General features: G+C 44.8%; 1 protein-coding gene across 6 annotated transcripts in view; it reads left to right on the forward strand.

Annotated features, from left to right (window-relative positions):
• Positions 1-26329, forward strand: part of LOC118363439 (disks large homolog 3-like) — a 144470-nt gene that overhangs the window by 86443 nt on the left and 31698 nt on the right. For all 6 annotated transcript variants that reach the window (XM_052488324.1, XM_052488325.1, XM_052488323.1 and 3 more), the window contains 5 exons: positions 2549-2673; positions 4436-4605; positions 4874-5010; positions 7817-7961; positions 13267-13426. In XM_052488324.1, coding sequence (XP_052344284.1) covers positions 2549-2673; positions 4436-4605; positions 4874-5010; positions 7817-7961; positions 13267-13426 — 737 coding nt within the window. The remainder of the gene's footprint in view (positions 1-2548; positions 2674-4435; positions 4606-4873; positions 5011-7816; positions 7962-13266; positions 13427-26329) is intronic.

Genomic DNA, 26329 nt, shown 5'->3' on the forward strand with positions numbered 1-26329 from the left:
CATTTATCCTTTGCCAAGATAATCCATCCACCTGACAGGTGTGGCATATCAAGAAGCTGATTAAACAGCATGATCATTACACAGGTGCACCTTGTGCTGGGGACAAATAAAAGGCCACTATAAAATGTGCAGTTTCGTCACACAACACAATGCCACATATAAGTTTTGAGGGAGTGAGCAATTGGCACGCTGACCTCAGGAGCTGTTGCCAGAGAATTGAATGTTCATTTCTCTACCATCATCTGCCTCCAATGTCATTTTAGAGAATTTGGCAGTACGTCCAACCAGCCTCACATCCGCAGACCATGTGTAACAACGGGGGGGGCTGAGGAGTATTTCTGTCTGTAATGAAGCCCTTTTGTGGGGAAAAACAAATTCTGATTGGCTGAACCTGGCTCCTCAGTGGGTGGGCCTGGCTGCCTAGTGGGTAGGCTTATACCTTCCAAGGCCCACCCATGGCTGCACCCCTGCCCAGTCATGTGAAATCCATTGATTAGGGCCTAATGAGTTCATTTCAATTGATTGATTTCCTTAAATTGTAACTCAGTAAAATCTTTGAAATTGTTACGTGTTGCATTTATATTTTTGTTCAGTATAATATATTATAGAAAACCAAAGCAAATTATTTCTCTATCGCATTTGACATTTTGAATATATTACATATAGTAAGTAATTCAATACGTAGGAGCGACAAAGATTATGACGTCAGTATACATCAGTTTTCGTCAGACCCCTATATGCCTCACATTGCATCTTTAAACAGCACACATATTCAATGTGCTCTTCCCATACACACACACTCTTAGGAACATTGACAGTTGCACTTGTCAGTGGCAGAGTTCAGTCTATAGTGCAGGGCAGACATCCTGTATATTCCTACTCTCGTTATTCCACCCACAGATAGATGCAGGGCTGTTTTCTCCATCTCCCCCTCTGAGTGGCATTTCTGCATGCAGAGGCTTAAATAAACTAGATAAAAATCACACTTTAAAAGGACTGTGGGTGGGTAACAGTTGATGGTCGGGCCCAGTGCACTCCTTTTGGATTGGGAGAAGCGCACTGGGAGGCCTCAGCCTCCCTCTGTCCTAATTGGTTGCGACCGTTGCTCATTAATTATAGAAAAGAATAAAGCGAAGTGTTTTCTCAGCTGTCTTGTTTGGAGCCTGTCTCTGCAGCTGTCAGATAGAACAGCACGCCTGGGCCCACTGGATCCAAATGGGTGCTTTGTCATGCTGAGGGAGAGGTGGGGGGGGGGGGGGTGCATAGATATATGGAGAGAAGAAAGGAAAGTTGTGTGCCAAGTCTTTAGAGAAATGAAACTTCCCTGAATCTTCTCTTCCACTTATGAATCCGTCCGTAAAAAAAAAAAAGATTAGACCCACACCATTTGGACTGCTTTGTCTTACATTTAGAAATAAGTGACCTGATCTCAGTATGTATACTGAACAAAAATATAAACGCAACACGCAACAAGTTACAGATCATATAAGGAAATCAGTCAATTGAAATAAATGCATTAGGCCCTAATCAATGGATTTCACATGACTGGGCAGGGGTGCAGCCATGGGTGGGCATTGGAAGGCATAAGCCTACCCACTAGGCAGCCAGGCCCACCCACTGAGGAGCCAGGTTCAGCCAATCAGAATGAGATTCTGCCAACAAAAGGGCTTTACTACAGATGAAATACTCCTCAGCTCATGAAACATGGGACCAAGACTTTAGATGTTGTGTTTATATTTGTGTTCAGTATAGTATAAAGCACACTGAATGTATGAGAAAGTGCCGTGGTCATCAGCAATGTTGAATTCCCCAAAGGGGTCTGCATAGATCTCATGTTCCCCTGAGCTGTCTGCATAGATCTCATGTTCTCCTGAACGGTCTGCATAGATCTAATGTTCCCCTGAACGGTCTGCATAGATCTCATGTTCCCCTGAGCGGTCTGCATAGAGCTCATGTTCCCCTGAGCGGTCTGCATAGAGCTCATGTTCCCCTGAGCGGTCTGCATAGAGCTCATGGTCCCCTGAGCAGTCTGCATAGAGCTCATGTTCCCCTGAGCAGTCTGCATAGATCTAATGTTCCCCTGATGGGTCTGCATAGATCTCATGTTCCCCTGAGCGGTCTGCATAGAGCTCATGTTCCCCTGAGCAGTCTGCATAGAGCTCATGTTCCCCTGAGCAGTCTGCATACAGCTCATGTTCCCCTGAGACTCCTATACCATTAAGAAGCCCATTGTCCCACTGACCTTGAGTCCACACTCCTAGAGTGGGACGCAAACCCATCACTTATGCAGTAGAGCTGTGTCTGTGTGTGAACGTGTGCACGGCTGAACGCTCACGTGTGTGTGTGTGTCTATTGTGCCTCTCTACTGTATGTGTAATCGAATCAAATCAAGCTTTATTTACACAGCATATTTCAGACATGGAACGCAACGCAATGTTCTTCACAGGAAAAAAGCAAATATAAAACAATGAAAGTAAAAGCTGAAATATTTACTGCACAACAAACAAAAGATAAAAAAGAAGATCCCTGCCTCATAACCCTTCTGCAGGGTAACTCTGGCCTGGGCTTCAGCATCGCTGGGGGGATGGACAATCCACACATCCCAGATGACCCAGGGATCTTCATCACCAAGATCATCCCTGGAGGAGCTGCAGCTATGGACGGCAGGCTGGGGTAAGTTAGTCCCCCTCTCTCTTTTTCTCTCTCTGTCACTATACCATGTCCCGCCAGGCAGCCAGAACTCTGTGTGTGTGTGTGTGTGTGTGTGTGTGTGTGTGTGTGTGTGTGTGTGTGTGTGTGTGTGTGTGTGTGTGTGTGTGTGTGTGTGTGTGTGTGTGTGTGTGTGTGTGTGTGTGTGTGTGTGTGTGTGTGTGTGTGTGTGTGTGTGTGTGTGTGTGTGTCTCTACAGCTCTCTGCCACCGGGCTCTGTTTGTGTTTCCACTAAGTTATGATTCACTGGGAAACCAAAGCCTAAAAAAATGTATATGATATTGAGTGCTTTTGGTGTGGGGCTGGCCTGTGTGTGTGTGTGTGTGTGTTTGTGTGTGCGTGCGTGCGTGCATTTTTGACTAGCAGTCTGACTAACAGTTGATTCAGTCCATATTGTAGAGCCTGTGGATTGACTGGGGGTGCATGTATTTGATTCAGTCTGTATTGTTGAGCCTGTGAATTGGCTAGGAGTGCATGTATCTGATTCAGTCCATATTGTTGAGCCTGTGGATTGACTAGGGGTGCATGTATTTGATTCAGTCCATATTGTTGAGCCTGTGGATTGACTAGGGGTGCATGTATTCGATTCGGTCCATATTGTAGAGCCTGTGGATTGACTGGGGGTGCATGTATTTGATTCAGTCCATATTGTAGAGCCTGTGGATTGACTAGGGGTGCATGTATTTGATTCAGTCTGTATTGTTGAGCCTGTGGATTGACTGGGGGTGCATGTATTTGATTCAGTCCATATTGTAGAGCCTGTGGATTGACTAGGGGTGCATGTATCTGATTCGGTCCATATTGTAGAGCCTGTGGATTGACTAGGGCTGCATGTATTCGATTCAGTCCATATTGTAGAGCCTGTGGATTGACTAGGGGTGCATGTATTTGATTCAGTCCATATTGTAGAGCCTGTGGATTGACTAGGGGTGCATGTATTTGATTCAGTCTGTATTGTTGAGCCTGTAGATTGACTGGGGGTGCATGTATTTGATTCAGTCTGTATTGTTGAGCCTGTGGATTGAATAGGGGTGCATGTATTTGATTCAGTCTGTATTGTTGAGCCTGTAGATTGACTGGGGGTGCATGTATTTGATTCAGTCTGTATTGTTGAGCCTGTGGATTGGCTAGGAGTGCATGTATCTGATTCAGTCCATATTGTTGAGCCTGTGGATTGACTAGGGGTGCATGTATTTGATTCAGTCCATATTGTTGAGCCTGTGGATTGACTAGGGGTGCATGTATTCGATTCGGTCCATATTGTTGAGCCTGTGGATTGACTGGGGGTGCATGTATTTGATTCAGTCTGTATTGTTGAGCCTGTGGATTGACTAGGGTTGCATGTATTTTTGAGCCTGTGGATTGACTGGGGGTGCATGTATTTGATTCAGTCTGTATTGTTGAGCCTGTGGATTGACTAGGGTTGCATGTATTGTTGAGCCTGTGGATTGACTAGGGGTGCATGTATTTGATTCAGTCTGTATTGTTGAGCCTGTGGATTGACTGGGGGTGCATGTATTTTTGAGCCTGTGGATTGACTGGGGATGCATGTATTCGATTCAGTCTGTATTGTTGAGCCTGTGGATTGACTGGGGGTGCATGTATTTGATTCAGTCTGTATTGTTGAGCCTGTGGATTGACTAGGGTTGCATGTATAGCATGCATGTGTTTTTACAGTACTAACAGCATTGTCAAATATGAACTTTGTTTCCCCTCATCTCACCAGGGTGAATGACTGTGTGCTGCGTGTGAACGAGGTGGATGTCTCTGAGGTAGTCCACAGCCGGGCGGTGGAGGCCCTGAAAGAGGCTGGCCCTGTGGTCAGGCTGCTGGTCAGGAGAAGACAGGCCCCTCCTGAGACCATCCTGGAGATAAACCTGCTCAAGGGGCCCAAAGGTCAGCGATATACACAATGTACATGAATGAATCCTCATTGGGAGGGACAGGATTTTCTAGGCCCCTATAACTTAACTAAACCCCTGTTTCCTTGGGAAATTCCAGTTCAACTCTGAAATTGTAACATCAAATGAGATTATTTCCGAGAACCTGAATGTAAGTTTCTATTCTTTACTTAGCTGTCTAAAAGGAAGTGGAATTGACCCCAACCCCTAGAGATCAGCCTGTGAACCAGTACTGACTGTCCTCTGTGTGCTTCTCACCCCAGGCCTTGGCTTCAGCATCGCTGGGGGGATTGGCAACCAGCACATCCCTGGAGACAACAGCATCTACATCACAAAGATCATCGAGGGCGGGGCCGCGCAGAAAGACGGACGGCTGCAGACCGGAGACCGCCTGCTAGCTGTAAGAACACATCTACTCTGGACCTTCCTTCATTAACTGAGTTTAGCCCTGCTTTGATGTAGCAGAGGTGGTTTGTCTTAAGCTCAGCAGCCTAACACAGTCTTGTTCCATACCCAGTCAATCACACAGATACTGAGCTCTGATGGATGCCCAAGGACACTCTTGATTCTCTTACTTTAATATTATGATGTACTTTATTGTCCCCGAGGAGAAATTTGACTTGTCAAGTGTGCTGCTGCTTCCACGTAAGTACATAGAATCAATTGGCACAACCCCCCAACATGAATAAGTTCATGTCAGGCAAGGCTGTGACTAGGGGGCAGTTCCACATGATGATGGCCTACAGTTTATATCTGTTTAGCCTGCGTATAAACACCCTGTAGCCTCCTCGATGGCATCAGCTGGAACTCTGTGTTCAGTGCAGGTGTGGGGTCCGATTTGACCTTTCTGGCCGGTCTGATGACGGTATCCTGTATAATGTCCTGGAGGTCATGCCTATTATCTTCCCTGCTGTCTTGGTCATTCTCAAGGTTTAGGCATTGAGCTGTCAGGTTAGCAAACCATGTGAAAATGCTGTAGTGTAGAGGATTGACTTAATGGAGGATCTATAGAAGAGGAGATGATCTTCTGGTTGACTCCATAGATCCTGAGTCCAAGCAGGAAGTGGAAGTGCTGTTGGAGTCCGCTGCCATCGCTCTGCTCCCCGCCGGTGTAGCAGCTCCTGTGGCACTTCGCTCAGCCCGGCAGTTAATCTCCATAGTCCCGTAGTGCTAGGAGCTCCTTCCTGGTGTATGTCCACGAAGCCCGATCAACCTGTGCCAGGTGCGGCGTCGTAGCAGTGGAACATTGCGTGATGCTGAAAATAATCAGCCATGTTAGTAGTAGTCCAGGAATCCTTGCCAGTCACTCGTGCTTCAAAGGCATAATAGTGCGCATTACTTCACCCAGTTTGTGACAAAACAAACCAACCAACCACATTTGGCAGCAGCAGCAATGCTGTCCATGGCCACTTGCAGAGCAGCACCAGAGTTCTTTTTTACACTCCATCCCCACCTACATTCATACCCTGCACACATCAGGACACTGATCTATATTCATACCCTGCACACATCAGGACACTGATCTACATTCATACCCTGCACACATCAGGACACTGATCTACATTCATACCCTGCACACATCAGGACACTGATCTACATTCATACCCTGCACACATCAGGACACTGATCTACATTCATACCCTGCACACATCAGGACACTGATCTACATTCATACCCTGCACACATCAGGACACTGATCTACATTCATACCCTGCACACATCAGGACACTGATCTACATTCATACCCTGCACACATCAGGATACTGATCTATATTCATACCCTGTACACATCAGGACACTGATCTATATTCATACCCTGCACACATCAGGACACTGATCTACATTGATACCTTGCACACATCAGGACACTGATCTACATTCATACCCTGCACACATCAGGACACTGATCTACATTCATACCCTGCACACATCAGGACACTGATCTACATTCATACCCTGCACACATCAGGACACTGATCTATATTCATACCCTGCACACATCAGGACACTGATCTACATTCATACCCTGCACACATCAGGACACTGATCTACATTCATACCCTGCACACATCAGGACACTGATCTACATTGATACCTTGCACACATCAGGACACTGATCTATATTCATACCCTGTACACATCAGGACACTGATCTATATTCATACCCTGCACACATCAGGACACTGATCTACATTGATACCTTGCACACATCAGGACACTGATCTACATTCATACCCTGCACACATCAGGACATTGATCTATATTCATACCCTGCACACATCAGGACACTGATCTACATTGATACCTTGCACACATCAGGACACTGATCTACATTCATACCCTGCACACATCAGGACACTGATCTACATTCATACCCTGCACAAAAGGCCTCTAGGTGCCCTTACCTGGCCATTTCTCAAGAGAGCCAGGCGACACTCTTCAGCGTTTATGGCCATGTGTGTGACTGAAACGGTGCTGCAGACTGGGCTCAAACTTCCCGGCTGCTCCCCGGGCATATTCTGTTCCACACTGGCAGAAGATAAATTGGACCACCTGCCAGGCTGAATGATTGACAATGCTGTTTGAAGAATTTGAGATGTGTTTAAGGCTGTCATACATAAAAACAAAGTAATTAAGGCACTACAACCGTTGTGGGGGGAGAGCTGTGCGGACGGCCGTATTGATCATTTACGCTATTTGATTAAAGTGTTTTCCCAAATCCATGATTTTATCTGTAGACACAGACGTGGTGGCTCCCGGAGTAAACAATCTCTATTATAATATAGAGCAGCTCTCTTCAAAACCTTTGAAGTATTTTCAAATCAAATCCAATGTTATTTGTCACATGCCCCGAATACAGGTGACTTTACCGTGAAATACTTACTAACGAGCCCTTTCCCAACAATGCAGAGTTAAAAAGTACGAAAATGTGTATAATAAAAATCAGAAATAGTAACACAATAAATAACAATACGGAGGCTATATACAAGGAGTACCGGTACCGAGTCAGTCGGGTTGGAGCACGTAAGATGTGGACCATCTCCGTCGGCGTCATCTTATGCTCGCATATCACACGCTGTATCTTAGTAGGACACAGCAACAGTAGTGTATGATTGATTTGGGTGTGGCTCAGGCAAACTAAGAGAGGTAGCTATAAGCCTCGGTGATGTGGACCTGAGGATTTCCCTGTGGTCTGTGTGCTCCAGGTGAACAACATCATCCTGCAGGACGTGCGTCACGAGGAGGCGGTGGCGGCGCTGAAGAACACCTCTGACATGGTCTACCTCAAGGTGGCCAAGCCCGGACCCGTGCACCTCAACGACATGTATGCCCCTCCGGACTACTCCAGCAGTACGTACCTTCTTCTGCTAGCAACTGTAGTCCACTGTAGCTCAAACTAAACACTCCCACTCTCCTACCCTCATACTGCTTATAATGCATCCAACTACACTTTTATATCCCAGGCCTTGCCTCAATGGTACCAGCAGACCGTTTTTATTAATCATTTTTTAAATGTTTGTACTTTTTCCCCTTTTTCTCCCCAATTTCGTGATATCTAATTGGTAGTTACAGTCTTGCCCCATCGCTGCAACACTCAGGAGAGGCGAAGGTCGAGATCTCTGCGTCCTCCGGAACACGACCCCGCCAAGCCGCACTGCTTCTTGACACAATGCTCGCTTATTCCGGAAGCCAGCCGCACCAATGTGTCGGAGGAAACAATGTACACCTGGAGACCGTGTCAGAGTGCATACGCCCGGCCCGACACAGGAGTCGCAAGAGCGCGACGGGACAAGGACATCCCAGTCGGCCAAACACGGACGACTCTGGGCCAATTGTCCACCGCCTCATGGGTCTCCCAGTCGCGGACGGCTGCGACACAGCCCGGTATCAAACCCATCGCCGCTAGCACTGCGATGCCGTACCTTAGACCGCTGTGCCACTCAGTTGGTCCACAGTTTGTTTTAATGGAAGACCACAGGAACCCTGCAGTAATAACACTGGCTCTCTATTCACACCGCTCATTATCATTTCATACCTCAGCCTCCAAAACAAACCCCGGCAACAGTTGTGTGAAGAATGCTCTGTTGATTAGCATTAAGTCTAGGTGTATGTCATTGTTCCTGTAACAGGGATGATTATAGATTATCCTCGTGAGTGGTAGAGCTGCTTCAGTGTGTTCTCCTCAGCGCAGCTGTGCCCAGACTCCTACATGGTGAGCACACACTGCTGCCCACTGCAACAGCTCTGTCTGTCTGTCTCTCTCTCCCACTGAGTGGGGAGGCTTTCTCACATCCACACATGCCTGCTCAGGAGAACCCACGGCCTGGGGCTCTTGCCAGCCACACACATCGATTTACAGAAGAGCCACACACAAACACACACACACACCTGTACTTGACAATATGTAATTATTACAGGTATCCTGTATGGCACCAAACAATATGCATGTCAACCAGTGGTTTATTATCAAAGGGCCTGTACAGTAGGACTGTATATTAAAACGAACAAAATAAACAAATTTAAATATACTGTGTCCGTAAAATGTATGTAGTGTGTATAAGTTGGAAGTAGAAACCTAAGTATGGTTGTCCATTAGTTTACTCCAATTAGGGGAGGGGTGGTAGGGTTAGGGGAAAATAATAAAGGAAAATACATAAAAAATATTATATGTTATATTTGTGTGTATATATATATATAGTACCAGTCAAAAGTTTGGACACACCTACTATTTCAAGGGTATTTCTTCATTTTTACTTATTTCTACATTGTAGAATATAGTGAAGACATCAAAACTATGAAAAAACACATATTGAATCATGTAGTAACCAAAAAGTGTTAAACAAATCCAAATATATTTTATATTTGAGATTCTTCAAAGCAGCCACCCTTTGCCTTGATGTCAGCTTTGAACACTCTTGGCATTCTTTCAACCAGCTTCACCTGGAATGCTTTTCCAACAGTCTTGAAGGAGTTCCTACATATGCTGAGCACTTGTTGGCTGCTTTTCCTTCAACTGCTGTCCAACTCGTTTATTCTCAATACAGTACATCACTTACAGTGTCACCGGCAAAGCACCCCCACACCATCACACCACCTCCTCCATGATTCACGGTGGGAACCACACATGCGGAGATCATTTGTTCACCTACTCTGCGTCTCACAAGGACACGGCAGTTGGAACCATAAATGTCATATTTGGACTTATCAGACCAAAGGACAGATTTCCACTGGTCTAATGTCCATTGTTCGTGTTTCTTGGCCCAAGCATGTCTCTTCTTCTTATTGGTGTGCTTTAGTGGTGGTTTCTTTGCAGCAAATCAACCACGAAGGCCTGATTCTCGCAGTCTCCTCTGAACAGTTGATGTTGAGATGTGTCTGTTACTTGAACTCTGTGAAATATTTATTTGGGCTGCAATTTCTGAGGCTGGTAACTCTGGTGAACTTATCCTTTGCAGCAGAGGTAAATCTGGGTCTTCTTTTCCTGTGGCGGTCCTCATGAGAGCCAGTTTCGTTATAGCGCTTGATGATTTTTGCGACTGCACTTGAAGAAACTTTAAAGTTCTTGAAATGTTCCGTATTGACTGACCTTCATGTCTTAAAGTAATGATGGACTGTCGTTTCTCTTTGCTTATTTGAGCTGTTCTTGCCGTAATATGGACGTGGTATTTTACCAAACAGGGCTATCTTCTGTATACCACTCTTACCTTGTCACAACACAAATGATTGGCTCAAACACATTAAAAAGGAAAGAAATTCTGCAAATTAACTTTTAACAAGGCACACCTGTTAATTGAAATGCATTCCAGGTGACTACCTCATGAAGCTGGTTGAGAGAATGCCAAGAGTGTGCAAAGCTGTCATCAAGGCAGAATGTGGCTACTTTTAAGAATCTCAAATATAACATATATTTTGATTTTAAAATGAAGAAAAACCCTTGACTGAGTAGGTGTGTCCAAACCTTTGACTGGTACTGTATATATTTAAAATAATATACAGTATATATTTACCAAAAATATATATGGGGAATTGGAAATGATGCAGATAATTACATTGATAGAAGCCGCAATCTATTTGAATTATTAAATCTGATCCACCCCCTCAAGAAAAGGACTGTATACAGTGCATTCAAAAAGTATTCAGACCCCTTGACTTTTTCCACATTCTGTTACGTTACAGCTTTATTCTAAAATGTATTAAATTGTTTCCCTCATCAGTCTACACACAATAACCCATAAAGGACAAAGCAAAAATAGGTTTTTAGAAATGTGTGCACATTTATATACAGTTTATTTAAAAAAAACAGAAATATTAAATTTATATAAGTATTCAGACCCTTTACTCAGTACTTTGTTGAAGCACCTTTGGCAGCGATTGCAGCCTCTTCTTGGCTATGACGCTACAAGCTTAGCACACCTGTATTTGGGTAGTTTCTCACATTCTTCTCTTCAGATCCTCTCAGGCTGTCAGGTGGATGGGGAGCGTCGCGGCACAGCTATTTTCAGGTCTCTCCAGAGATGTTCGATCGGGTTCAAGTCCAGGCTTTGGCTGGGCTACTCAAGGACATTCAGAGACTTGTCCCGAAGCCACTGCTGCGTTGTCTTGGCTGTTAGCTTAGGGTCATTGTCCTGTTGGAAGGTGAACCTTCGCCCCAGACTGAGGTCATGAGTGCACTGGAGCAGGTTTTCATCAAGAATCTCTCTGTACTTTGCTCTGTTCATCTTTCCCTCGATCCTGACTAGTCTCCCAGTAACTTCCGCCTGAAAAATTATTCCCACAGCATGATTCTTCCACCACCATGCTTCACGGTAGGAATGGTGCCAGGTTTCCTACAGACGTGACACTTGGCATTCAGGCCAAAGAGAATCTTGTGTCTTATGGTCTGAGAGTCTTTAGGTGCCTTTTGGCAAACTCCAAGTGGGCTGTCATGTGCCTTTTACTGAGGAGTGGCTTCCGTCTGGCCCCTCTGCCATAAAGGCCTGATTGGTGGAGTGCTGCAGAGATGATTGTCCTTCTGTAAGGTTCTCCCACCTCCACAGAGGAACTCTGGAGCTCTGTCAGAGTTACCATTGGGTTCTTGGTCACCTCCCTGAAAAAGGCCTTTCTCCCCTGATTGCTCAGTTTGGCCGGGCGGCCAGCTCTTGGAAGAGTCTTGGTGGTTCCAAACTTCTTCCATTTAAGAATGATGGAGGCCACTGTGTTCATGGGAACCTCCAATATATTTTTTTTGTATACATTTTGTATACATGTATACATTTTTTGATACCCTTCCCAGATCTGTGCCTCGACACAATCCTGTCTCTGAGCTCTATGGACAAATTCCTTCGACCTCATGGCTTGGTTTTGCTCTGACATGCACTGTCAACTGTGGTACTTTATACAGACAGGTGTGTGCCTTTCCAAATCATGTTCAATCAATTTAATTTACCACAGGTGGACTCCAATCATGTTGTTGAAACATCTCAAGGATGATCAATGGAAACAAGATGCACCTGAGCTCAATTTCGAGTCTCATAGCAAAGCGTCTGAATACTTATGTAAATAAGGTTATTCTGTTTTTTATTTTGAATTATTTGCAAAAAACATTTTTTTTAAACTGTCTTTGCTTTGTCATTATGCGCTATTGTGTGTAGATTGATGAGGATTAAAAAAACAAACATTTTAGAATAGGCTGTAACGTAACAAAATGAGGAAACGGTCAACGGGTCTGAAAACTTTCCGAATGCATAGTAGGTTGTTGTTTAGTATGTATGGTTGCCATGGTTTGGGCAAGCCCTTCATACGGACTTAAAGCAGCTCTGACAGTCTTGTCTACAGCAGGGGTGTCAAACTCATTCCATGGAGGGCCTAGTGTCTGCAGGTTTTTGTTTTTTCCTTTCAATTAAACCCAGACAACCAGGTGTGGGGAGTTCCTTACTAATTCGTGACCTTAATTCATCCATCAAGCACAAGGGAGGAGCGAAAACCCGCAGACACACGGCGCTCCGTGGAATGATATTGACACTTGTGTTCTACAGTATAGTCAGATGATCTATAGTTGATTTTTAAAGCCATGGGTTATAAGTACTGTAGCCCCCATAGGTTAAAAGTACTGTAGCCCCCATGGGTTAAAAGGACTGTAGCCCCCCATGGGTTATAAGTACTGTAGCCCCCCATGGGTTGTAAGTCCTGTAGCCCCCCCATAGGTTAAAAGTACTGTAGCCCCCCATGGGTTAAAAGGACTGTAGCCCCCCATGGGTTATAAGTACTGTAGCCCCCCATGGGTTATAAGTACTGTCGCCCCCCATGGGTTATAAGTACTGTAGCCCCCCATGGGTTATAAGTACTGTAGCCCCCCATGGGTTATAAGTACTGTAGCCCCCCATGGGTTATAAGTACTGTAGCCCCCCATGGGTTATAAGTACTGTAGCCCCCCATGGGTTATAAGTACTGTAGCCCCCCATGATGGAATGTAAATCTGGGGACTCAGGTATAGACACTACCCACACTGACTAATCTAATGTAGAGAGAATACTGTATTTTATGGGCCATAAACAGGCATCGTCACATGTATGATAGTGGTATGAGTTGATCCGTCCTGGCAGGCCTTCAGTGGACCACTGTTTTAATCATCCCTCCTTTCCATCTACTGGTCTGGCCCTCCCCGCCCTCCCTCCAGCCTTCCCCACCATGGTGGACAACCACGTCAGCCACAACTCAGGCATGGCCTACATGGGAGCTATGGAGCCCAAGCCTGTCTACAGCCAGCCCCCCCAGGTCACGCCCTCCAGGTACTCCCCAGACCCCCGTCACATGCTGGGGGAGGAAGACTTCACCAGGTCAGTACCATTTTTGCATGTTTTCTTATTATCTCATTCTTGTACAGCACATTCATCTTTTTACAGAATGATATAATGTAAAATTCACGCAAAAATGTATTACATTGTTTTCACCATGTGAATGTAGGATTAATAGTATTTTTTACAATCTAGGGTTAGTCACTTTCTCATGACAAAACAGAGCCATCAGAGAGAGCAGTAAAAGGCTTTTTGTCGTGAACTTTAGAATATTCCTTATTTGATTTTGGTGTGGTGACCTTTCCTTTACCTGGCATTCCAGGTTGGTGTTGGTGTTGTGGCTTTCTTTGGTGATAAGCACAGTGCCTTCGGAAAGTATTCAGACCCCTTGACATTTTCCACATTTTTTACAGTACAGCCTTATTCTAAAATGTTATTTTTTAAATCTTAATCTATACACAATACCCCATAATGACAAAGTGAACCATGTTTTTTAGATTTGTTTGCAAATCTAAACAAAAAACAAAAGTACCTTATTTACATAAGTATTCAAACCCTTTGCTCTGAGACTCGGAATTGAGCTCAGGTGCATTGAGTATCCTTGACCTTTTGTGGTCCATTTCTGGTAAATTTGTGGTAAATTCAATTGATTGGACATGATTTGGAAAGGCACACACCTGTCTATATAAGGTACCACAGTTGACAATGCATGTCAGAGCAAAAGCCAAGCCATGAGGTTGAAGGAATTTGTCCATAGAGCTCAGAGACAGGATTATGTCAAGGCACAGATCTGGGGAAGGGTATCAACAAATGTATGCAGCATTGAAGGTCCCCAAGAACACAGTGACCACCATCATTCTTAAATGGAAGAAGTTTGGAACCACCAAGACTTCCTAGAGCTGGCCGCCTGGCCAAACTGAGCAATCCGGGGAGAAGGTCCTTGGTCAAGGAGGTGACCAAGAACTCGATGGTTACTCTGACAAAGCTCCAGAGTTCCTCTGTGGAGATGGAAGAACCTTCCAGCAACACTCCAACAATTAGGCCTTTATGGTAGAGTGGCCAGACAGAAGCCACTCCTCAGTAAAATGCACGACAGCCAACTTGGAGTTTGCCAAAAGGCACCTAAAGACTCTCAGACCAGGAGACACAAGATTATCTGGTATGATGAAACCAAGATTGAACTCTTTGGCCTGAATGTCAAGTGTCATGTCCGGAGGAAATCTGGCACCATCCCGACGATGAAGCATGGTGGTGGCAGCATCATGCTGTGGGGATGTTTTTCAGGGAGACTAGTCAGGATGAAGGCAAAGATGAATGGAATAACGTACAGAGAGATCCTTAAAACCTGATCCAGAGTGCTCAGGGCCTTAGACTGGGGCAAAGGTTCACCTTCCAACAGTACAACGACCCTAAGCACACAGCCAAAACAATGCAGGAGTGGCTTATGGACAAGTCTCTGAATGTCCTTGAGTGGCCCAGCCAGAGCCCGGACTTGAACCCGTCCCATACTCCCTCATTCTGCCTTACGACCTCTTGGCCAAACAGTGAAACATCATTCACTTAGCTTAATTTGAAAGCCCCAGAGGCACAGAGTCACCTTAATACGCAAGCTATTGTGTGTGTGCGTAAGTGAGGGTGCGTGTGCATGTGTGTGTGTATGTGGGATGTGCGTGGCAATGACTGTACGGTGCGTGTGGGCATGCAGTTCTACAATGTTTGTGTGTAATAGTTGCTGTGAATGTGCACGTACATATCTGTATTTCTCCTGTGTATTGGCCTGTGTGTTGTCCTGTGTATTTGTACTGTGTATTGTCCTGTGTATTTCTCCTGTGTATTTGCTATGGCCCTGCCTTCACCCCCTACACCACATCTGCACATGGCTGCACTTTTGAGACCAGAGGAGGAGAGATGGCAGAATGAAGAGATAGGGAAGGAGGGAGGGAAAAGGAGGAAAGAGTGCTGTCTGAGTTGACAGAGCTCCCTTGTAAGGGAGGGCCTCTCATCTGTGTCTGATAGATAGCCACTTAGAATCTGTCTGTCTGTCTGTAACAGTCTATACATGTCTTACCTCTCCATGTCCATGTCAGCTCATGGTTGTTATGTTGGTGGTCATACTCACAGTTTACATCTATAAAATCCTTTACCGGGCTATGTGTCACTGCCCTAATGTAATGACGGTAACCACAGTGGCTTAGATAATTATCTGCTTTGACTACCTGTCTAACATCAAAGTGCGAACGTTTTCCACTGATGTTCGTTTTATCCTCTCCATCGACACATCTAGATTTGTATTTCTAGAGTTAACATATTAAACATTGTTTTCCCTACACAGACACACTACAGTCTCTCTCAATTCAATTCAATGTTCTATTTAATAAAATGTCAATTTAAGGGCTTTATTGGCATGGGAAACATGTGTTCAGTGGCTTGCGACAGTATTCACCCCCCTTGGCATTTTTCCTTTTTTGTTGCCTCACAACCTGGAATTAAAATAGATTTTTTGGGGGGTTGTATCATTTGATTTACACAACATGCCCACCACTTTGAAGATACAAAATATGTTTTATTGTGAAACAAACAAGAAATAAGACAAAAAAAACAGAAAACTTGAGCGTGCATAACTATTCACCCCCCCAAAGTCAATACTTTGTAGAGACACCTTTTGCAGCAATTACAGCTGAAAGTCACTTAGAGTATGTCTCTATAAGCTTGGCACATCAAGCCATTGGGACTTTTGCCCATTCTTCAAGGCAAAACAGCCCCAGCTCCTTCAAGTTGGATGGGTTCTGCTGGTGTACGGCAATCTTTAAGTCATACCAAAGATTCTCAATTGGATTGAGGTCTGGGCTTTGACTAGGCCATTCCAAGGCATTTAAATGTTTCCCCTTTAACCACTCAAGTGTTGCTCTAGCAGTATGCTTATGGTCATTGTCCAGTTGGACGGTGAACCTCCGTCCCAGTCTCTAATCTCTGGAAAACTGAAACAGGTTTCCCTCAAAAATGTCCCTGTATTTAGGGCCAGCGGCAGCCGAGTGCTTTAGAGCGTTGGACTAGTGACCGGAAGGTTGCAAGTTCAAATCCCCGAGCTGACAAGGTACAAATCTGTCGTTCTGCCCCTGAACAGGCAGTTAACCCACTGTTCCTAGGCCGTCATTGAAAATAAGAATTTGTTCTTAACTGACTAGCCTAGTTAAATAAAGGTAAAATGAAAAAATACATTATTCCTTCAATTCTGACCAGTTTCACAGTCCCGATGAAATCATCCCCACAACATGATGCTGCCACCACCATACTTTAATGTGGGGATAGTGTTCTCGGGGTGATGAAAGGTGTTAGATTTGCACCAGACATAGCATTTTCCTTGATGGCCAAAAAGCTACATTTTAGTCTCATCTGACCAGAGTACCTTCTTCCTTATATTTGGGGAGTCTCCCACATGCCTTTTCGCGAACACCAAACGTGTTTGCTTATTCTTTTCTTTAAGCAATGGCTTTTTTCTGGACACTCTTCCGTAAATCCCAGCTCTGTGGAGTGGACGGCTTAAATTGGTCCTATGGCCAGATACTCCAATCTCCGCTGTGGATCTTTGCAGCTCCTTCAGGGTTATCTTTGGTCTCTTTGTTGCCTCTCTGATTAATTCCCTCCTTGCCTGGTCCATGAGTTTTGGTGGGCGGCCCTCTCTTGGCAGGTTTGTTGTGGTGCCATATTCTTTCCATTTTTTAATAATGGATTTAATGGTGCTCCGTGGGATGTTCAAAGTTTACGATTTTTTTATAACCCAACCCTGATCTATACTTCTCCACAACTTTGTCCCTGACCTGTTTGAAGAGCTCCATGGTCTTCATGGTGCTGCTTGCTTGGTGGTGCCCCTTGCTTAGTGGTGTTGCAGACTCTGGAGCCATTCAGAACAGGTGTATATACAGTGCCTTGCGAAAGTATTCGGCCCCCTTGAACTTTGCGACCTTTTGCCACATTTCAGGCTTCAAACATAAAGATATAAAACTGTATTTTTTTTGTGAAGAATCAACAACAAGTGGGACACAATCATGAAGTGGAATGACATTTATTGGATATTTCAAACTTTTTTAACAAATCAAAAACTGAAAAATTGGGCGTGCAAAATTATTCAGCCCCTTTACTTTCAGTGCAGAAAACTCTCTCCAGACGTTCAGTGAGGATCTCTGAATGATCCAATGTTGACCTAAATGACTAATGATGATAAATACAATCCACCTGTGTGTAATCAAGTCTCCGTATAAATGCACCTGCACTGTGATAGTCTCAGAGGTCCGTTAAAAGCGCAGAGAGCATCATGAAGAACAAGGAACACACCAGGCAGGTCCGAGATACTGTTGTGAAGAAGTTTAAAGCCGGATTTGGATACAAAAAGATTTCCCAAGCTTTAAACATCCCAAGGAGCACTGTGCAAGCGATAATATTGAAATGGAAGGAGTATCAGACCACTGCAAATCTACCAAGACCTGGCCGTCCCTCTAAACTTTCAGCTCATACAAGGAGAAGACTGATCAGAGATGCAGCCAAGAGGCCCATGATCACTCTGGATGAACTGCAGAGATCTACAGCTGAGGTGGGAGACTCTGTCCATAGGACAACAATCAGTCGTATATTGCACAAATCTGGCCTTTATGGAAGAGTGGCAAGAAGAAAGACATTTCTTAAAGATATCCATAAAAAGTGTTGTTTAAAGTTTGCCACAAGCCACCTGGGAGACACACCAAACATGTGGAAGAAGGTGCTCTGGTCAGATGAAACCAAAATTGAACTTTTTGGCAACAATGCAAAACATTATGTTTGGCGTAAAAGCAACACAGCTCATCACCCTGAACACACCATCCCCACTGTCAAACATGGTGGTGGCAGCATCATGGTTTGGACCTGCTTTTCTTCAGCAGGGACAGGGAAGATGGTTAAAATTGATGGGAAGATGGATGGAGCCAAATACAGGACCATTCTGGAAGAAAACCTGATGGAGTCTGCAAAAGACCTGAGACTGGGACAGAGATTTGTCTTCCAACAAGACAATGATCCAAAACATAAAACAAAATCTACAATGGAATGGTTCAAAAATAAACATATCCAGGTGTTAGAATGGCCAAGTCAAAGTCCAGACCTGAATCCAATCGAGAATCTGTGGAAAGAACTGAAAACTGCTGTTCACAAATGCTCTCCATCCAACCTCACTGAGCTCGAGCTGTTTTGCAAGGAGGAATGGGAAAAATTTCAGTCTCTCGATGTGCAAAACTGATAGAGACATACCCCAAGCGACTTACAGCTGTAATCGCAGCAAAAGGTGGCACTACAAAGTATTAACTTAAGGGGGCTGAATAATTTTGCACGCCCAATTTTTCAGTTTTTGATTTGTTAAAAAAGTTTGAAATATCCAATAAATGTCATTCCACTTCATGATTGTGTCCCACTTGTTGTTGATTCTTCACAAAAAAATACAGTTTTATATCTTTATGTTTGAAGCCTGAAATGTGGCAAAAGGTCGCAAAGTTCAAGGGGGCCGAATACTTTCGCAAGGCACTGTATACTGAGATCATGTGACAGATCAGTTGATACTTAAATAAAGCCCACCTGTGTGCAATCTAACTAATTGTGTGACTTCTGAAGGTAATTGGTTGCACCAGATCTTATTTAGGGGCTTCATAACAAAGTATGTGAATAAATATGCACGCACCACTTTTCCGTATTTTTGTTTTGTTTGTTTTAAACAGGTATTTTTTTAAATTTCACTTCACCAATTTGGACTATTTTCTGTATGTCCATTACATTAAATCTAAATAAAAATCCATTTAAATGACAGGTTGTAATGCAACAAAATTGGAAGAACGCCAAGGGGGATGAATACTTTTACAAGGCACTGTACATTGCCAAAGCAAGTGAAATAGATAATAAACAAAAGTGAAATAAACAATAAAAAATGTACAGTAAATATTACACTTACAAAAGTTCCAAAATAATAAAGACATTTCAAAAGTCATATTGTGTATTTATACAGTATTGTAATGATGTGCAAATAGTTCAAGTACAAAAGGGAAAATAAATAAACATAAATATAGGTTGTATTTACAATGGTGTTTGTTCTTCACTAGTAGCCCTTTTCTTGTGGAAACAGGTCACAAATCTTGCTGCTGTGATGGCACACTGTGGTATTTCACCCAATAGATATGGGAGTTTATCAAAATTAGATTTGTTTTCGAATTCTTTGTGGGTCTGTGTAATTTGAGGGAAATATGTGTCTCTAATATGGTCATACATTTGGCAGCTCAGTTTCCACCTCATTTTGTGGGCAGTGTGCACATAGCATGTCTTCTCTTGAGAGCCAGGTCTGCCATCTGCGACCTTTCTGAATAGCAAGGCTATGCTCACTGAGTACATAGTCAAAGATTTCCTTAATTTTGCATCAGTCACTGTGGTCAGGTATTCTGACACCAAGTACTCTCTGTTTAGGGCCAAATAGCATTCTAGTTTGCTCTGTTTTTTGGTAAATTCTTTCTCTCTCTCTCTCTCGACCTCTGAATGCTCAGCTATGAAAAGCCAACTGACATTTACTCCTGAGGTGCTGACCTGTTGAACCCTCTAGAACCACTGTGATTATTATTTGACCCTGCTGGTCATCTATGAATGTTTGAATATCTTGAAGAACGTTCTGGCCTTAATGGCCATGTTAATCTCCACCGGGCACAGCCAGAAGAAGACTGGCCACCCCTCAGAGCATGGATTCTCTTTGGGTTTCTCCCTAGGTTCCTGCTCTTCTAGGGAGGTTTTCCTAACCACCATTTACATCTGCAACGCTTGCTCTTTGGGGTTTTAAGTTGGGTTTCTGTATAAGCACTCTGCTGATGTTAAAAGGTATTATAAATACATTTGATTGATTGTTTTGTTTAGAGAGGAGACTCCCATTCTAACCTCCATTCAATTATTGCAAATGTTCATAAATACCATTTCACGTTAATTAAGAGTGAAAATACTACGTGCTAATAGTGTTAAATACATGTAATGAGTCATCAAACTGATCATGTATATGAATTAGAAACAGTAACATCCCTCCAGTCCTGAGGCGAGGTCGAGGCAGAGTCGACTAACTGAGAGTTAAAAGATGAGAGTCCTACCTGCCCTTCACAGAGACACACGTCTCCACAGGAGTATGACTGACAGAGCCGCTCGCTCCCACATGCTGCTCAATCCCATCTGTCAGGAGCTGAGTTTAACCCAGAGCTGAGTCCCCAGCCAAGCCACTGTCATTGTCCTAGCTGCCCTACTGAAAACCTCTACAGTGGATATATGGATAGAATTTTAGTTTGTGTCTGTGTGGTTTATGATTGTGTATTTTAAGTCATCTAACTGTCTCTGTGTCTGTTTAGTTGATTAGTTTTATGTGTTGTCATACACTGAGTGTACAAAACATTAGGAACACTTTTCTAATATTGAGTTTCACCCCCTTTTGCCCTCAGAACTGCCTCAATTCGTCGGGGCATGGACTCTACAAGGTGTCGAAAGCGTTCCACAGGGATGCTGGCCCATGTTGACTCCAGTGCTTCCCACAGTTGTGTCAAGTTGGCTGGATGTCCTTTGGGTGGTGGACCATTTTTGATACACACGGGAAACTGTTGAGAGTGAAAAACCCAGCCGCGTTGCAGTTCGTGACACAAGCGGTGCTCCTGGCACCTACTACCATACCCTGTTCAAAGGCACTTAAATCTTTTGTCTTGCCCAGTCACCCTCTTGAGTAGCATACATACACAATCAATGTCTCAATTGTCTCAAGGCTTAAAAATCAAAAGTCTCCTCCCCTGATCTACACCGATTAAAGTGGATTTAACAAGTGACATCAATAAGGGATCATAGCTATCACCTGGATTCACCTGGTCAGGCTATGTCATGGAAATATACTGGGGTGTCCCGCGTGGCTCGGTTACAGCGCCAGGGTTGTGGGTTCAATTCCCATTGGGGACCAGTACAAAAAAGTATGTCAAATGTATGCACTCACTACTGTAAGTCACTAGGGATAAGAGCATCTGCTAAATGACTCAAATATAAATGAAGGAGCAGGTGTCCTTAATGTTTTGTACACTCAGTGTATATTCATGTTGCATGTCCACTCCACTGTCTGCACTTCCCTTATCAATCACAATGTCATCATGGAGGCCTTTATGCTGCTGGGTGTATGCCACTTTATTTGTGAGGTCTTGCTGTAGGTAGACTGTGGGGGTAAAGTGAACACAGTATTGGGAGGAGGGGTAACTGGAGGCTGTCATCACACACACACACATACACACACACACACACACACACACACAGCTCTGCAGCACAGGAATGTTTTGCCTGCTGCTGTCCTTATGTAAATATAAACATTTGGTCGTGGTCTTACCATAAATGTACTGGGAAATGAGAGGCTGATCCGGCACGGGGCAGCAAATGAGGAGCGGCAGACGCCGGACATTCCTGCAGCTGTCATGATTCATCTGCACTCTGGGAAAACCAGGCCATGGCACCCAGGTCCACCACCCCCCTCCACCCCTCACACAGGCAGCCCACGCTGCCAGCACCAATCAAACACACTGATCTACTCAGACATTCCCTCATAATGTGCTGACTCATAGACACACACGTTACTGCAGGCTCCCTCACGATGCAACTTATACATGCATACCCACCCAGACAACACATAAATCAACACACATGGTCTACAAACGCATCCATGGACCTGCTCTGTTTTCCAGGGTCTCTGCAGTATGTCATGTCTGCTTCAAACCTAAATAGAGGGACGTTGTCATGGAAGACATCATGCCAACAGACTTCCAGTCCAGTCAGAGTAGATCAACGTCCAGAACAATTCAGATTCCCTGCTGTCAGATAGGAGAGAGACCTCTCAGTAGCCCAGGAGGATTTCCATAGGGTTATATTCTCGTGGTTTGGGAATTCTTGTGTAAAGTGGCGTCACAGGAGGTTAGTGGCGTCACAGGAGGTTGGTGGCACCTTAATTGGGGAGGGCGGGCTCGTGATAATGGCTGGAGCAGAATAAGTGGAATGGTATCAAATACATCCAACCCAGCCATTATTATGAGCCGTCCTTGTCACGCTCGTTTGAATGATTGGACCAAGGCGCAGCGTGCGTAGAATTCCACATGCTTAATAAATATGAAACTCACCAAACAAAACAGATAGGGAACCATACTCGGTCAACAAAGAAATAGAAACATAGATTTGCCCACCCAAGTCACACCCTGACCTAACCAAATACAGAATAAAAAAAGTCTCTCTAAGGTCAGGGCTGGAGACCCTCGCTGGAGGCTCCTGCCTGGGAACCCTCGCTGGAGGCCTGATGCGTGGGGCAGGCACAGAGCGTACCGGGCTCTGAAGGCGCACTGGAGGCCTGGTGCGTGGCACAGGCACAGGCACAGGACGTACCGGGCTCTGGAGGTGCACTGGAGGCCTGGTGCGTGGCACAGGCACAGAACGTACCGGGCTCTGGAGGCACACTGGAGGCCTGAAGCGTAGAGCTGGCACAACCCGTCCTGGCTCGATACCCACTTTAGCCCGGCAAGTGCGGGGCGCTGACACAGGACGCACTGGGCTGTGCAGGCACACTGGACATACCCTGCGTAGAGCTGGCACAGGATATCTTGGGCCGAGGAGATGCTGGAGGCCAGGACCGCTGAGCCGGCACAATCCGTCCTGGACAGATGCTCACCTTAGCACGGCAAGTACGGAAAGCAGGCACAGAACGCACTGGGCTAAGGGTGGGCACTGGAGGCACGGTGCGCAGAACCGGAAAACATGGTATCTGAACCGTGACCAACTCCTCATCGTAATTACAGGGAGTTGGGTCTTGTTCCCACCTTTGCTCTGCTCGCCACCCCGTGTGCCACCCCCAAAAATTTGGAGGCTGCCTCTCGGCTTCTGTCGTTTCCTTGATTCCTGGAATCGTCGCCGTTCCTCTCTCGCAGCCTCCGCATGCTTCCATGGCAGGGTCTTGTCCCCTGCCATTACCTCCTCCCAGGTCCAGGGTGTCCTCCACTCCTGGGCACGCTGCTTGGTCACTTGGTGGTGGGATCTTCTGTCATGCTCGTTTGAATGATTGGACCAAGGCGCAGCATGCGTAGAATTCCACATTTAATAAATATGAAACTCATCAAACAAAACAGAAGAAAACATAACGTGACGTTATGGGCTGCTCACAGGCAGCTACACAAAAACAAGATCCCACAATCTAAGGTGGGAAAAAGGGCTGCCTAAGTATGATCCCCAATCAGAGACAACGATACACAGCTGCCTCTGATTGGGAACCATACTAGACCAACAAGGAAATAGAAACATAGATTTGCCCACCCAAGTCGTACCCTGACCGAACCAAATAGAGAATAAAAAAGTCTCTCTCTAAGGTCAGGGTGTGACAGTCCTCCCCTCATCAGCCTCCACTGGTGTGAGGGTGAGTCAGAGAGAGAGGGCCGGTATCGTCGGCCCTGTGCCCATCCACGCCGCAATGCGTCGCCCTCAGTGGTGCTACATACAGTCACCTCACAGACCCATTCCCCTCTCCATATGACACTACTAGCTCACTGGAATCATACGCAGAGATCTTAATATACAGTCGTGGCCAAAAGTTTTGACAATGACACAAATATTAATTTTCACAAAGTCTGCTGCCTCTGTTTGTATGATGGCAATTTGCATATACTCCAGAATGTTATGAAGAGTGATCAGATGAATTGCAATTAATTGCAAAGTCCCTCTTTTCCATGCAAATGAACTGAATACCCCAAAAACATTTACACTGCATTTCAGCCCTGCCACAAAAGGACCAGCTGACATCATGTCAGTGATTCTCTCTTTAAAACAGGTGTGAGTGTTGACGAGGACAAGGCTGGAGATCACTCTGTCATGCTGATTGAGTTCGAATAACAGACTGGACGCTTCAAAAGGAGGGTGGTTCTTGGAATCATTGTTCTTCCTCTGTCTACCATGGTTACCTGCAAGGAAGCATGTGCCGTCATCAAAGGGCTTCACAGTCAAGGATATTGCTGCCTGTAAGATTGCACCTAAATCAACCATTTATCAGATCATCAAGAACTTCAAGGAGAGCAGTTCAATTGTTGTGAAGAAGGCTTCAGGGAGCCCAAGAAAGTCCAGCAAGTGCCAGGACCGTCTCCTAAAGTTGATTCAGCTGCGGGATCACGGCACCACCAGTACAGAGCTTGCTCAGGAATGGCAGCAGGCAGGTGTGAGTGCATCTGCAAGCACAGTGAGGCGAAGACTTTTGGAGGATGGCCTGGTGTCAAGAAGGGCAGCAAAGAAGCCACTTCTCTCCAGGAAAAACATCAGGGACAGACTGATATTCTGCAAAAGGTACAGGGATTGGACTGCTGAGGACTGGGGTAAAGTGATTTTCTCTGATGTCTCCTTTCTCTCCTTTACGATTGTTTGGGGCATCTGGAAAAAAGCTTGTCTGGAGAAGACAAGGTCAGTCCTGTCAGTCCAGTCCTGTTGGCATGACACATCAGTCCTGTGTCATGCCAACAGTAAAGCATCCTGAGACCATTCATGTGTGGGGTTGCTTCTCAGCCAAGGGAGTGGGCTCACTCACAATGTTGCCTAAGAACACAGCCATCAATAAAGAATGGCACCAACACATCCTCTGAGAGCAACTTCTCTCAACCATCCAGGAATAGTTTGGTGACGAACAATGCCTTTTCAAGCATGATGGAGCAACTTGCCATAAGGCAAAAGTGATAACTAAGTGGCTCGGGGAACAAAACATCGATATTTTGGGTCCATGGCCAGGAAACTCCCCAGACCTTAATCCCATTGAGAACTTGTGGTCAATCCTCAAGAGACGGGTGGACAAACTAAAACCCACAAATTCTGACAAACTCCAAGCATTGATTATGCAAGAATGGGCTGCCATCAATCAGGATGTGGCCCAGAAGTTAATTGGCAGCATGCCAGGGTGGATTGCAGAGGTCTTGAAAAAGAAGGGTCAACACTGCAAATATTGACTCTTTGCATCAACTTCATGTAATTGTCAATTAAAGCCTTTGACACTTATGAAATGTTTGTAATTATACTTCAGTGTTCCATAGTAACATCTGACAAAAATATCTAAAGACACTGAGGCAGCAGACTTTGTGAAAATGTATATTTGTGTCATTCTCAAAACTTTTGGCCATGACTGTATCACTTTGGTTTCTGTAGGCAAGGGCTCTCCAACCCTGTTCCTGGAGAGCTACCCTCCTGTAGATTTTCACTACAACCCCAGTAGTAACTAACCTGATTCAGTCTGCAAAAAAGCTAATTATTAGAATCAGGTGTGCTAGATTAGGGTTGGAGTGAAAACCTACAGGACGGTAGCGCTTCAGGAACAGGGTTGGAGCCCTGCTATAGGCAATGTGAGCTTTATTAATCCAGGTGAATTAATCCTCGTTGAGATACAATATATTTTTTAAATAAGACCTTGTGAACCGCTCGTGTGTGTTTGTCTCAGCTGACCAATACTGCCACCTGAACTGTGTAACTGGGCACTATCAGAGTAAAGAATGCTATGGGCCAGGACTGTTTTCCCAGAGACTAGCTACTGTAAACACAACAGGAATCCACAGAGCCTGCAGCAGGTGAGCTAATCAGCGACTTGACATTGTTCTTCACTTGGGATTCTGATCAACCTTTGACCCGATAAGCTTTTAGAGAGGATCACAGGGATTTATACACATTAGCAGCAGGGTCTTCAATGACCACTGGAAACCATTCATAGCACAGATAAGAGTGAGTCTGGACAGAGAAAGCTGGAATGTTAGAAAAAAGTCATCATTGTTTCTTGTAAATAAAAAAATAAAAATTGTTCAGTTGTACTCCAGAGTGAGTCTAAACTGTTAATCATTCATTGCGTCTGGTTTATTCTTAGCTGCTCTGAGAGGCTTTAAA

Source organism: Oncorhynchus keta, chromosome 30, assembly GCF_023373465.1.
Source record: "Oncorhynchus keta strain PuntledgeMale-10-30-2019 chromosome 30, Oket_V2, whole genome shotgun sequence".
NCBI classification, from domain to species: domain Eukaryota; kingdom Metazoa; phylum Chordata; class Actinopteri; order Salmoniformes; family Salmonidae; genus Oncorhynchus; species Oncorhynchus keta.